The 14340-nt window shown below is 42.1% G+C and overlaps 1 protein-coding gene across 1 annotated transcript in view; it reads left to right on the forward strand.

Moving 5' to 3' along the window:
* The window catches only part of LOC129829937 (integrin alpha-5-like), an 86299-nt gene that overhangs the window by 24391 nt on the left and 47568 nt on the right, over positions 1–14340 (forward strand). Inside the window, exon 2 of the mRNA XM_055891972.1 lies at positions 10565–10695. Coding sequence (XP_055747947.1) covers positions 10565–10695 — 131 coding nt within the window. The remainder of the gene's footprint in view (positions 1–10564; positions 10696–14340) is intronic.

Raw genomic sequence — 14340 nt, forward strand, 5'->3', positions numbered from 1 at the left:
CTCTTAAATGCAAGTAAAACTAAATTCATGCTCTTCAACCGATCGCTGCCCGCACCTGCCCGCCCGTCTAGCATCACTACTCTGGATGGTTCTGACTTAGAATATGTGTACAACTACAAATACCTAGGTGTCTGGTTAGACTGTAAACTCTCCTTCCAGACTCACATTAAGCATCTCCAATCCAAAATTAAATCTAGAATCAGCTTCCTATTTCGCAACAAAGCATCCTTCACTCATGCTGCCAAACATACCCTCGTAAAACTATCTCTCCTACCGATCCTTGACTTCGGCGATGTCATTTACGAAATAGCCTCCGACACTCTACTCAACAAATTGGATGCTGTCTATCACAGTACCATTAGTTTTGTTACCAAAGCCCCATAAACTACCCACCACTGCGACCTGTATGTTGGCTGGCCCTCGCTTCATATTCTTTGCCAAACCCACTGGCTCCAGGTCATCTATAAGTCTTTGCTAGGTGAAGCCCTGCCTTATCTCAGCTCACTGGTCACCATAGCAGCACCCGCCTGTAGCACGCGCTCCAGCAGGTATATTTCACTGGTCATCCCCAAAGCCAACTCCTCATTTGGCCACCTTTCCTTCCAGTTCTCTGCTGCCAATGACTGGAATTAATTGCAAAAATCACTGAAGCTGGAGTCTTATATATCCCTCACTAACTTGAACCTCTTTTTTGGCTAGGGGGCAGTATTTTGGATGAGAAGCGTGCCCAAAGTAAACTGCCTGTTACTCAGGCCCAGAAGCTAGGATATGCATATAATTGGTAGATTTGGATAGAAAACACTCTAAAGTTTCTAAAACTGTTATAATAATGTATGTGAGTATAACAGAACTGATATGGCAGGCGAAAACCCGAGGACAAAAATTCAGCCCACCAGTTATTCCAACGCCTGTCATTTTTAATATGAAGGGAAAACCTCCCAGATTGCAGTTCCTAGGGCTTCAACTAGATGTGAACAGTCTTTAGAAAGAGTGTCAGGCTTGTTTTTGGAAAAATGAGCTAGAATTTGTAGTTTTTCTAAGTGGCTCCCGTTTTGGCTGTAGTGTTTTCATGCGAGTGGATGAGAGCGCGTACTTTGTTGTTTATCTCCAGTAAAGACAATAACGATTCTCCGTCTTAACCTGTCTAGGATCAGCGTGCCGCTAGCGCCACACCCCCCCCCCCCCCACTGAAAAACCAGTGCCGCGAAATTCAAAAAAAATATTTTTTTTAAATATTTAACTTTCACACATTAAAGTCCAATACAGCTAATGAAAGACACAGATCTTGTGAATCCAGTCAACATGTCCGATTTTTAAAATGTTTTACAGGGAAGACACAATATGTAAAGATGTACATCTATTACCTAAAAACACATTAGCATAATCCACCATCTTTTATTTGTCCACCAACACCAGTAGCCATCACCAATTTGGCTAAACTAAGATATTTATAGCCCCTAACCAACAAAAAAACTCATTAGATGACAGTCTGATAACATATTTATGGTATGGGATAGGTTTTGTTAGAAAAAAGTGCATATTTCAGGTAGATCGCATAGGTTACAATTGCACCCACCGTCACAAATGGAATAGAAAAACTACATTGAGCAACGTGTTTACCTACTTACTAATCATCAAACATTTCGTAAAAATACACAGCATACACGAATCGAAAGACACAGATCCTGTGAATACAGACAATATTTCAGATTTTCTAAGTGTCTTACAGCGAAAACACAATAAATCGTTATATTAGCATAGCACATAGCACATAGCAGCCCAGCATTGATTCTAGCCAAAGTGAGCGATAACGTCAACATCGCCAAAAATATATTAATTTTTTCACTAACCTTCTCAGAATTCTTCAGATGACACTCCTGTAACATCATATTACACAATACATATAGAGTTTGATTGAAAACGTTTATATTTAGCCACCAAAATCATGGTTAGACAATGTGAAATGTAACTCAGCTGGTCAGAAAATGTCCTTGCACCACTTAGACAGTGATCTACTCTTATACATAAATACTCATAAACGTGACTAAAAAATATAGGGTGGACAGGGATTGATAGACAATTTAATTCTTAATACAATTGCGGAATTACATTTTTTAATTTATCCTTACTTTTCAATACAGTTTGCGCCAAGCGAAGCTACGTCAAAAAACATGGCGTCCTAAGCCACTAAAATGTTTCGACAGAAACACGATTTATCATAATAAAAATGTCCTACTTTGAGCTGTTCTTCCATCAGTATCTTGGGCAAAGGATCCTTTCTTGGGAGTAATCGTCTTTTGGTGGAAAGCTGTCCTCTTGCCATGTGGAAATGCCAACTGCGTTCGGGATGAACTGAAAAGCGTGCCCAGCTATTCACATCGTTTCAAAAATAAATGTCCCAAATCGCACTAAACGGATATAAATTGCTATAAAACGCTTTAAATTAACTACCTTATGATGTTTTTAACTCCTATAACGAGTGAAAAGATGACCGGAGAAATATAACAGGCTAAACTAACGCTTGGAACAGGAGAGGGTCGGTGTCCTCCACGCGCGTTACGCACCAAGAAAAGACTTGCTAGCTAGAGGGTTTTTAAATTTGTAGTGCCTGTGAACGCGCAATCGACCCCATTGGAATCGTCATCACGTAAAGGCATCCAGGGGAAGACGTAAGAAGTGTCCGTATAGTCATAGCAATAACAGTGCCCTTTTAACTGACTTCAGAACAGTGGCCAACATTTCTGAAATCTGACTCCATGTCAGGGAAATTGCTGTAGAATGGGCTCTGTTCCACTTAGAGACAAAATTTCAACTCCTATAGAAACTATAGACTGTTTACTATCCAATAATAATAATAATATGCATATTGTACGATCAAGGATTTTGTGGGAAGCCGTTTCAAAAATTACCCAATTAGCATAAATAGTCTCAACAGCGCCCCCATCCTCAACAGGTTAAATTGTATTGTTTATTTATGTATTAGGGTACCTGAGGTTTGATTATAAACATTGTTTGACTTGTTTGGAGAAGTTTGGTAACATTTGGGATTCATTTTGTATGCATTTTGAAGGAGGGAAACCGGTGGATAAAAACCCAGCTAAACTGAGTTTTTGGGGATATAAAGAAGGACTTTATCGTACAAAAGGACCATTTGTGATGTAGCTGGGACCTTTTGGAGTGCCAACAGAAGAAGATCTTTGTCACGATCGTCGTACAAACTGGAAATATACTCAAACCAACGTGCAGCATGATTTGGGTTCCACATGTTTAATAAAGGAAATTTACAAAAACAATAAACAGCAAACGAAACGGGAAGTCATGGAGTGCTCACAGGCAACTACACAAACAAGATCCCACAAAACACAGTGGTGAAATGGCTGCCTAAATATGATCCCCAATCAGAGACAACGATAAACAGCTGCCTCTGATTGGGAACCATTCCAGGCCAACATAGAAATCAACACACTAGATCACCCACCCTAGTCACACCTCGACCTAACCAAAATAGAGAATAAAAGGCTCTCTATGGTCAGGGCGTGACAATCTTCAAAGGTAGGGCATTTATTTTATCGCTATTTCTGACTTTCGTGGCGCACCTGCCTGGTTGGAAAATGTTTTTAATGCTTTTGTGTGCTGGGCGATGTCCTCAGATAATCGCATGGTGTGCTTTCGCCATAAAGCCTTTTTGAAATCTGACACAGCGGGCAGATTGACATGAAGTTAAGCTTTTTTCTGATGTATGATACTTGTATTTTCATGAATGTTAAATATTACTATTTCTGTAATTTGAATTTCGCGCTCTGCAATTTCACCGGAAGTTGTCGAAATGGGACGCTAGCGTCCCACTGATCCGCAATAAGTTTTAAGCATCAGCTGTCAAAGCAGCTTACCGATCATTGCACCTGTACACAGGCCATCTGTAAATAGCCCACCCAACTACCTCATCCCCATATTTTTTTTCTCTCCTTTGCACCCCAGTGTCTATACTTGCACATTCATCTTCTGCACATCTATCACTCCAGTGTTTAATTGCTAAATTGTAATTATTTCGCCACTATGGCCTATTTATTGGCTTACCTCCCTAATCTGACTACATTTGCACACACTGCATACATATTTTCTATTATGTTATTGACTGTACGTTTGTTTATCCCATGTGTAACTCTGTGTTTGTGTCGCACAGATTTGCTTTATCTTGGCCAGGTCGCAGTTGTAAATGAGAACTTGTTCTCAACTGGCCTACCTGGTTAAATAAAGGTGAAATATAAAAAATATAAAAAATAGTATACCTCTCCTCTGCTCTGTCCTTACCCTCAGAGGGCCAGACAGTGTCCTCAGTCTCTGTATGCAAAGCCCTTTCTAAGTCACAATTCTAACTCTAGCTAGACTGATCCCCTGCCAGATAAAGGCCCATTAAATGCTAATTATTCTGTATTTAGAATACTTTCAGATCACTATCAAGGTGTTATTGTGTGTGTGTGTGTGAGAGAGAGAGAGGTGAAAAAAAACACACCCGTTTCCAGTTTGCTGATTAAAGCACTTCCCCCTTGTTGACTTTTTTCCCTTTGAAATGATGCCATCACAGAATACTTTTGGCATGTATACAGATCAGATTCTCAATAGATGTAGTAAGACTACTTTCTTTGGCATTTTAGTGCTTGGGATTTTGTGCTTAATGGCTTTTGTTAAATTTACCCCATGACAAGGATTTGTAAAAAAATATTTTTGGACTGTACTGATTAAAATGTTTATATCTTCAAATTATACAATATTTAATACAATTTGTTCAAAGGGTATTGCTCAAAAGCACATTTTGGAACACAGGAGCACAGCCAAACTTGTGCTCTGTATATCTCTCTAGGAATTGAAGAGAGGGGAAGCACTGAGATATGAGACATGAATGGACAAATCAGAGCTCCACAGAAGTGTGGGCTATTAAACATTTAACATTTAAGTCATTTAGCAGACGCTCTTATCCAGAGCGACTTACAAATTGGTGCATTCACCTTAATCCACCCCTAGAAATAAGAATCATGAAACTCCTGTCAATTTGGTGACAGTCTATGTTCTGTCAGTGGTAAAAAAAAAAAATCCCTATGATTTAACTTCTAAGTGGTTCTGTCTGTGAAAATCAGGAAATCGTGTAGGAACAGCGTCATAGCTACATAATTCTCCTCACTGGAGATGGGGGTATAACACACAATCACATTTCATAATGCTTTTAAAACAATGACCTGCTCTTCAGATCACCAAATCAGCCAATAGATGGTATGGGCATACTAGAACACATCCATCCGCTTATATCATCATATTTTGCTTAGATGTGCTCAATCTAAATAGTGTACCAAATTATTCAACTCTGTTTCTCCTTCAAGTGCCATGTCGCAAATCGCCCTGTGTCTGTGGGAAACAGAGATATTACAGAAAGGAGGAGATAGGAATCCCATTGGGCAATGAATGGAGAAATGTCCCACCCAACTGACTGACCCATCACATTCACGTTGTAATGCTGCGTCACATGGTTACTAAGCTAATCGTCAAGCAATCCCGTCTCAATGTCAGGGTAGGAGTAGAGAAACCTGCCTATTTTCCTCAAGCTGGTCAGCCAGCACAGAAAGCGAGAGCATTGCATTGTGGGTTTCTAGTAGGCTTGAGCTGCAACAGATTTCCCAAAACAATGTTCACATGTTCTACCAACCTTGTTATAATGACAAAATGAAACATTTGTTCATAAAATGTGTTTTCACATATTACTGTTATTTATAGGAATTAGTGGTTTGGGGTGGATTATCCCTTCAATGAACAAGTGATGAACCATAGAATATGCTATGGAGTGAACACACTAGTGTCAAACTTCATATCTGCGTGAGTGTGAAGAGAGAGAGAGAGCCTGTCAGCTGTCTCATCGTGGGAATCCGTGATGGCAAAGGTTCTCTCGGATCTACATTATTCTACAGCCAGAGCTCCATTGTCTACTCTTCTGGGAGCTACCCTCCTCAGTGTAAACCCAGGGCCAGAGCACTTAGACTCTCTCGCTCTTTCTCCCCCAAATCCGGACGGCCATGTTTTCTTTTCCCTCTTCCAAAACAAGCCAAGGTTTTCTGCCAAAGCTTTGACTTGGGTTTGGCTTGCACTTTATCTCTTCTATACCCTCAGCTTTATGACCTGTCTCCCTGTTTGGCCTCAGTTTTGAACACCATAAGGCCTGGCTGACTCCAATAGTCTCTTCTACCAAACCTTATTTCTATGTAGAAAGCCACGACCCATCTATAAGTCCTAACCAAGATGGGAACGTGTCGTGACTCTACAAAAGCAGTGCAGTCTGACAAGGATGAAAATATGGTTTCACCAAGGCTGGTTTCTGAAATGAGGGTGGATCGTCTTGAGTCTGGACTGGAAATTGTTGAGTAGTTGTCGCCTGACGGAAGATATTTAAATTTAGCGGTAACGTAAACTACCACGCATCATTGGGTGACTGACCTGGAGCAGGAAAGGGTGTGCTCTTCCTGTGTTTAGGAAGCCCCCTCTAGGCTCTACTCTACACTCACTGCCCTCATCTCTTCTGTTTTCTGCCCACTTCACTGTCCAGCACCATGCCAGTGATGATGGGATAATTGGAGCCTCGATGAGGTAATGACTACACTGTGCTGGTTCAGCCAGACTGTCTACTGGAAAAAATGTCTGCCAGTTGAGCCATGGCAATATGTCCTGGTTCAGTGGTTTGTCTAAAAGTTCTCATTACCTGGCTGTTTTGGGTTTCCTCCGTCATTGAATATTCTGTCCCAGTGATGTTTAACGTGGTCAGCTGTTCCTCAGACTCACCTGTAAGACCACTCGTTGCTGGTAGATCTGGTGAAGGGGTGTCCATGTTTACCACAGGGTTACAGCAGCTAGCTGTCTGTAACAGTCCTGGTTTTGCGTTTAGTTTACTTCAGGGTTACAGCAGCTAGATGTCTGTACCAGTCCTGGCTTTGCTTTTAGTTTACTGCAGGGTTAAATGGGTTAGCTAGATGTCTGTCTAAAGGGACAGGGCCATACAGCTGTGGAAACAGCAGTGTGACCCCACTTAGGCCTTCTGCTTTCTTGTTTTCCCATCGAATTTGCCCCACAGGGATCGCATGTGTGTGTGTGTGACCGAGAGAGGGAGATAATGTCTTGTGCACACATTACAGCAACAATTGCACATGGTTACAATGTTATGTAACACAGTACTGTACTAGAACCTGTTAGAATGTTGGAAGTAGGGGTATAGCTTTGTGAGCAGTGAAATGTATATACAGTGCATTCGGAACGTATTCAGACCCCTTGACTTTTTCCACATTTTGTTACGTTACAGCCTTATTCTAAATTGATTAAATTGTTTGTCCCCCCTAATCCATCTACACACAATACCCAAATAGTACAAAGCAAAAATAGTTTTTTAGAAATGTTTGCAAATGTATATTTAAAAAAACGGAATATATCACATTTACGTAAGTATTCAGACCCTTTACTTAGTACTTTGTTGAAGCACTATTGGCAGCAATTACGGCCTTGAGTCTTCTTGCGTGTGACGCTACAAGCTTGGCACCCTTGAATTTGGGGAATTTCTCCTATTCTTCTCTGCAGATCCACTCAAGCTCTGTCAGGTTGGATGTGGAGCGTCGCTGCACAGCTATTTTCAGGTCTCTTGAGAGATGTTTGATCGGGTTCAAGTCCGAGCTCTGGCTGGGCCACACAAGGACTTTTGCAGACTTGTCCTGAAGCCATTCCTGCGTTTTCTTGGCTGTGTACTTGGGGTCGTTGTCCTCTTGGTAGGTAAACCTTCACCCCAGTCTGAGGTCCTGAGTACTCTGGAGCAGTTTTTCATCAAGGATCTCCTCTGTACTTTTCTCCATTCATCTTTCCCTCAATCCTGACTAGTCTCCCATTCCCTGCCGCTGAAAAACATTGCCACAGCATGATGCTGCCATCACCATGCTTCACCATAGGAATGGTGTCAGGTTCCCTCCAGACGTGACACTTGGCATTCAGGCCAAAGAGTTCAATCTTGGTTCCATCAGACCAGAGAATCTTGTTTCTCATGGTCTGAGAGTCTTTAGGTGCCTTTTGGCAAACTCCAAGCGGGCTGTCATGTGCCTTTTACTGAGGAGTGACTTCCGCCTGGCTACTTTACCATAAATGCCTGATTGTTGGAGTGCTGCAGAGATGATTGTACTTCTGGAAGTTTCTCCCATCTCCACAGAGAAACTCTGGAGCTCTGTCAGAGTGGCCATCGGGTTCTTGGTCACCTCCCTGACCAAGGCCCTTCTCCCCCGATTGCTCAGTTTGGCCAGGCTGCCAGCTCTAGGAAGAGTCTTGGTTGTTCCAAACTTCTTCCATTTTAGAACAATTGAGGCCACTGTATTCTTGGGGACCTTCAATGCTGCAGAATTTTGGTACCCTTCTCCAGATCTGTGCCTCAACACAATCCTGCCTCGGAGCTCTACGGACAATTACTTCAACCTCATGGCTTGGTTTTTGCTCTGACGTGCTCTGTCAATTGTGGGACCTTATATAGACAGGTGTTTGCCTTTACAAATCATGTCCAATCAATTGAATTTACCACAGGTGGACTCAAGTTGTAGAAACATATCATGGATGATCAATGGAAACAAGATGCACCTGAGCTCAATTTCGAGTCTCATAGTAAAGGGCTGAATACTTACAGTAACAGTCAAAAGTTTGGACACACCTAATCATTCAAGGGTTTTTCTTTATTTTTTACTATTTTCTAAATTGTAGGATAATAGTGAAGACATCAATACTATGAAATAACACATACGGAATCATGTAGTAACCAAAAAAGTGTTTAACAAATCAAAATATTTTTAAATTTGAGATTCTCTTGGCATTCTCTCAACCAGCTTCATGAGGTGGTCACCTGGAATGCATTTCAATTAACAGGTGTGCTTTGTTAAAAGTTAATTTGTGGAAATTATTTCCTTAATGCATTTGAGCCAATCAGTTGTGTTTTGACAAGGTAAGGGTGGTATACAGAAGATAGCCCTATTTGGTAAAATACCAAGTCCATATTATGGCAAGAACAGCTCATATAAGCAAAGAAAAACGACAGTCCATAATTGCTTTAAGACATGAAGGCCAGTCAATTTGGAAAATGTCAGTCGCAAAAACCATCAAGCGCTATCATGAAACTGGCTCTCAGGAGGACCGCCACAGGAAAGGAAGACCCAGAGTTACCTCTGCTACAGAGGATACGTTCATTAGAGTTAACTGAACCTCAGATTGCAGCCCAAAGGAATGCTTCACAGAGTTCAAGTAACACGATCATGAGAATCAGGCCTTCATGGTCGAATTGCTGCAAAGAAACTACTACTAAAGGACACCAATAAGAAGAAGAGACTTGCTTGGGCCAAGAACATGAGCAATGGACATTAGACAGGTGGAAATCTGTCCTTTTGGTCTGATGAGTCCAAATTTGAGATTTTTTTGGTTCCAACCGGCATGTCTTTGTGAGACACAGAGTAGGTGAACAGATGAAGTCCGCATGTGTGGTTCCCACCGTGAAGCATGGAGGAGGAGGTGTGATGGTGCTTTGCTGGTGACACTGTCAGTGATTTATATAGAATTCAATGCACGCTTAACCAGCATGGCCACCACAGCATTTTGCAGCGATACACCATCCCATCTGGTTTGTGCTTAGTGGGACAATCAGTTGTTTTTCAACAGGACACTGACCCAACGCACCTCCAGGCTGTGTAAGGGTTATTTGGCCAAGAAGAAGAGTGATGGAGTGCTGCATCAGATGACCTGGTCTCCACAATCACCTGACCTTAAACCAATTGAGATGGTTTGGGGTGAGTTGAACCACAGAGTGAAGGAAAAGCAGCCAACAAGTGCTCAGCATATGTGGGAATTCCTTCAAGACTGTAGGAAAAGCATTCCTCATGAAGCTGTTTCAGAGAATGCCAAGAGTGTGCAAAGCTGTCATCAAGGCAAAGGGTAGCTACTTTGAAGAATCTAAAATATATTTTGATTTGTTTAACACTTTTTTTTGGTTACTACATGATTCCATATGTGTTATTTCATAGTTTTGATGTAGAAAATAGTACAAATTAATAAATGCGTCGGCGTGTCCAAACTTTTGACTGGCACTGTATATAAAAAAGTTATTTCAGTTATTTTGTTATAAATGAGCAAACATGTCTAAAAACCTGTTTTCGCATTATGGGGTATTATGTGTAGATTGATGAGGGAAAAAAACAATTTAATCAATTTTGAAATGAGGCTGTAAAGTAACAAAATGTGGAAAAAGTTAAGGGGTCTGAAGGCACTGTGCCGGCTCTGCATCATGCTTAAACTGTTGAATAGAAGGTCTGGAATGTATTTTTTATTTGATACCAGACCAAGAGCAGATATTAACAAACTATAATGACAGAAAATAATACCAATCTAACATTAATAAACTCATTCAGTGGATCTAAGTTGCTATACCTCTACTGTTATGTTGCTGGGGGAGGAAGCATGTTAGGTAGAGGTGACATTGACATTTGGATGACTGCATGTTACTTCTCTCTTCTTACAGCGTCAGTGTAGTGATTGGCGCTCCCAAGGCCAATACCAGTCAGTTCAACATCACAGAGGGCGGGTCCGTGTACTACTGCCCATGGAGTCTCGGACAATCTGAGTGCCACAACATTGAATTTGACAATCAAGGTAAGAACTAATATGACCTCATTGCTTTAGGTCTTGATCACACCTTCTTGCTCTTGCAGTCTGAACATGTTCTGAATTACATTGACTTATCGACTCACAAGTGGTTTAAGCACTAACGTTTGAGTCAAACATCACAGCAGAATGCCAGCTGTCCTTTTCGCCCTGTCCCTGCTTCCTGTAACATAAACCTCTCATCCACTCCTCTCTTTTTATTGTCTTGACTGGTGACTGGAGCGTGAGACTCTTGAGAACTGGAGATTTTAGAGGATGGTTAGCAATCGTTAAGCTGGTCAAGCCGTGGTCCTGTTCTAAGCACTTCTTAAAGCCACTGGTCCATGTCCTCCAAGCTGGTGTGGCCGGCAGGTGATCATGTGTCTCTGTTCTACTTCACTGATCCTTTGTTTGACACGTTGGTTCCTGGAAACTAGATGCGCACACACAAACCCACACACTACATATACGCACACACACACACACACACATACGCACACACACACACACACACACACACACACACACACACACACACACACACACACACACACACACACACACACACACACACACACACACTTACACACACACACTTACACACACACACTTACACACACACACTTACACACACACACTTGCACACACACACACACACACACACACACACACTTGCACACACATGCACGCACACACACACACCAATACAACACAAACACATGCGCACACATATACTTTTACGCTCATCATATGCTGCTGCATATATTATTATCTATCCTGATGCCTAGTCACTTTACCCTGCCTTCATGTACATATCTACCTCAAATACGTTTGCACATTGATATGGTACTGGTACTCCCTGTATATAGCCTCACATTGATCTGGTACTGGTACTCCCTGTATATCGCCTCACATTGATCTTGTACTGGTACCTTCTGTATATAGCCTCACATTGATATGGTACTGGTACTCCCTGTATATAGCCTCACATTGATCTGGTACTGGTACTTCCTGTATATAGCCTCACATTGATCTGGTACGGGTACTCCCTGTATATAGCCTCACATTGATCTGGTATTGGTACTCCCTGTATATAGCCTCACATTGATCTGGAATTGGTACTTCCTGTATATAGCCTCACATTGATCTGGTACTGGTACTCCCTGTATATAGCTCCACATTGATCTGGTACTGGTACTCCCTGTATATAGCTCCACATTGATCTGGTACTGTTACTCCCTGTATATAGCTCCACATTGATCTGGTACTGGTACTCCCTGTATATAGCTCCACATTGATCTGGTACTGGTACTTCCTGTATATAGCTCCACATTGATCTGGTACTGGTACTTCCTGAATATAGCTCCATTCTTGTGTATTTTATTCCTCTTGTGTTACTGTTTTAATTTTTTTTGAATATTTTTTTGCTATTTGGGAAGGGCTCGTAAGCAAGCGTTTCAATGTTAAGTCTACGCCTGTTGTATTCGGCAAATGTGCTAGTAGTTTTTAGTGGATTTGATCCCTTTGAGCATGTCATTAGTGTCTTTCTTCTTGGGACAAAAAAGTGTTTTGTGAGTGTTTTAGACAAGGGTTTCTTCCCTTTAGGCTAGATACAGTATGTGTTCAGTCGCAACCCCAGGGCATATAGGGAGAACAAATACACAGTCAAAAGAAACGGCCACTACATACAATGACATTAAATACAATTATATATTTGTTCTCGCCAAAGAGCTTCATTTGAACCTGAATGTAAAGGGTAGACATACAGTAAACCTTCCTGGGTTTATGGCTCATTATTGTGAGCTCTTCAGAGAAGTGTTCCAGTGTCTGGACAGCTGAAGGTCCCATCGACCTTTACAGGAATGATGAAAGAGTAAGTGAAGGAGTGACAGAGTTGTAGGAGAGAAGAATCTGCTGTGTATTGCGTATATTAGAGCCCCATTTGACAGCAGATCACAAGGAATCAAATTACTGGTTGCTCCTTCTGTTTTCCTTCCTTTTCTCTTCCAACAGATTAGAAAATGTGTTGCACATCCTTGGATGCTGGCTGAGGGCCATGATCGTCACAGTGATGTAATGTGCAGCAGGGCATTGGGGTGAAGGATAGTCCTTTGGGGTTTTGGACAGTGGGCTTTGAAGGCGCACATTTGATTTGTGAGGAAGAGCCAATTCCGCCATCTGGGCCAGCATACAAGAGCCTAGCACCTCTGTCTGTATGACAAAAGGAAATATGTTTTCCTTATTTGCTTATGACATGGTTAGAGCTCAGCTAACTGTGGTAGATATTATACCGGTAATATATTAGTATTGACCCTTTATATGAGAGGTGTGTCTGTTTTTTTCTGCCATTTTTCAGGGTCTCCCCTAAGTACGGGTGAGGTCTTCCCTGAGCCTAACCAAGAGGCCTCCCTCTCCACTTCCCATTCCAATGAGATAAGAAGAGACAGCCCAGGGATTTGAGGGAGGGAGAGGAACTGGGGGGGGGGGGGATCAGAGCCCTGTTTCTATCTCTGAACCATCTTCCCCTACCACCAGTAACTCCCCCAGGGCCAGCTAATGAGTGAATGAGTGAATTTGGCCACTTGTCTCTGACCGCATCCGCCCTGTACTCTAACCCAGGATACTCATCTAAGGGGTCTCCTCTCGCAAAGTTCAAAGGGGAGAGTCTGTGGACACACGCGAGACCTCACCCTACCCTCTGCTGTCCTGTCCCAGGAGAGAGAAGGGTAGAGGGGCACTAGTCACGTCAGCACAAAGTCTACCCAAGTTCAATGAAAGGACGTTACAGGACATGTTATTGCCACAAGCGTCTGCTGGATTTTTCTTTCTTGTTTGTATCAAAGCCGTGTTTGTCTGGCTTGTCCTGCCTCTTCATCTTAACCTACTGATCTTTTCATCATTCCATCCGTCACACTGTATGAACGCCAATATAGCGCCTCTGACATGGACAATAAGAGCAGTGACAGACACGGAGCTCAGAGCACAGCAGCTCATTGAGAAGTGAAGTTAGAGAACACCCCAACGTCAGTTCTGTATGGAGTTGATAGTCTTGGGCTCTGAACGTAGCGATCATGTCATTGACATAACTGTAGAGATGTCATGTTGAATATCATTTTCTGTTTTACCGTGACCAGGTGGTCAAGAAGAATCCATCTACTATAGTTCTGAAACATGAATAATAGATGGATTTCCCTGCTGATACTCATTTAGTGTGTCCTAAATAGAAAGTCCTATTTGTCTTGCATGTCTCCTCAGTGTCACCCCCTCACTTTATCAAATCAAAGGCCCCTGAGTTCTGAAAATAGTAGTGCAGATTATTGCAGTGCAGTTAAAGGAACAAGCCTCTTTAGATATTTGTATGTGTTAGGCATGTTATTTGTGGTATCGCTAAAGCGTGTCTTTCCACACATGATGGAGGTGACCACATGTATTATGGTAGGGAACAGGGGTGCTGTGAGCCCATGAGTAATGCTGAAGGGGAAGCCTGGTGACGTTATATCTACTGTGACGTTATTAAAGGACCCTAATCCCCACTGCTTTCCTTCCAGGCCAGGGGGGAGACCAAACTCACTGAGAGAAGAATGAAGCAAAGCAGGAGAGGGGAAGAAAAAGGAACAGAACGAGAGAGAGAGTGATGTACAAAGGGATGAACAG

This window comes from Salvelinus fontinalis, chromosome 31 (genome assembly GCF_029448725.1).
Source record: "Salvelinus fontinalis isolate EN_2023a chromosome 31, ASM2944872v1, whole genome shotgun sequence".
In the NCBI taxonomy this organism is placed as follows: domain Eukaryota; kingdom Metazoa; phylum Chordata; class Actinopteri; order Salmoniformes; family Salmonidae; genus Salvelinus; species Salvelinus fontinalis.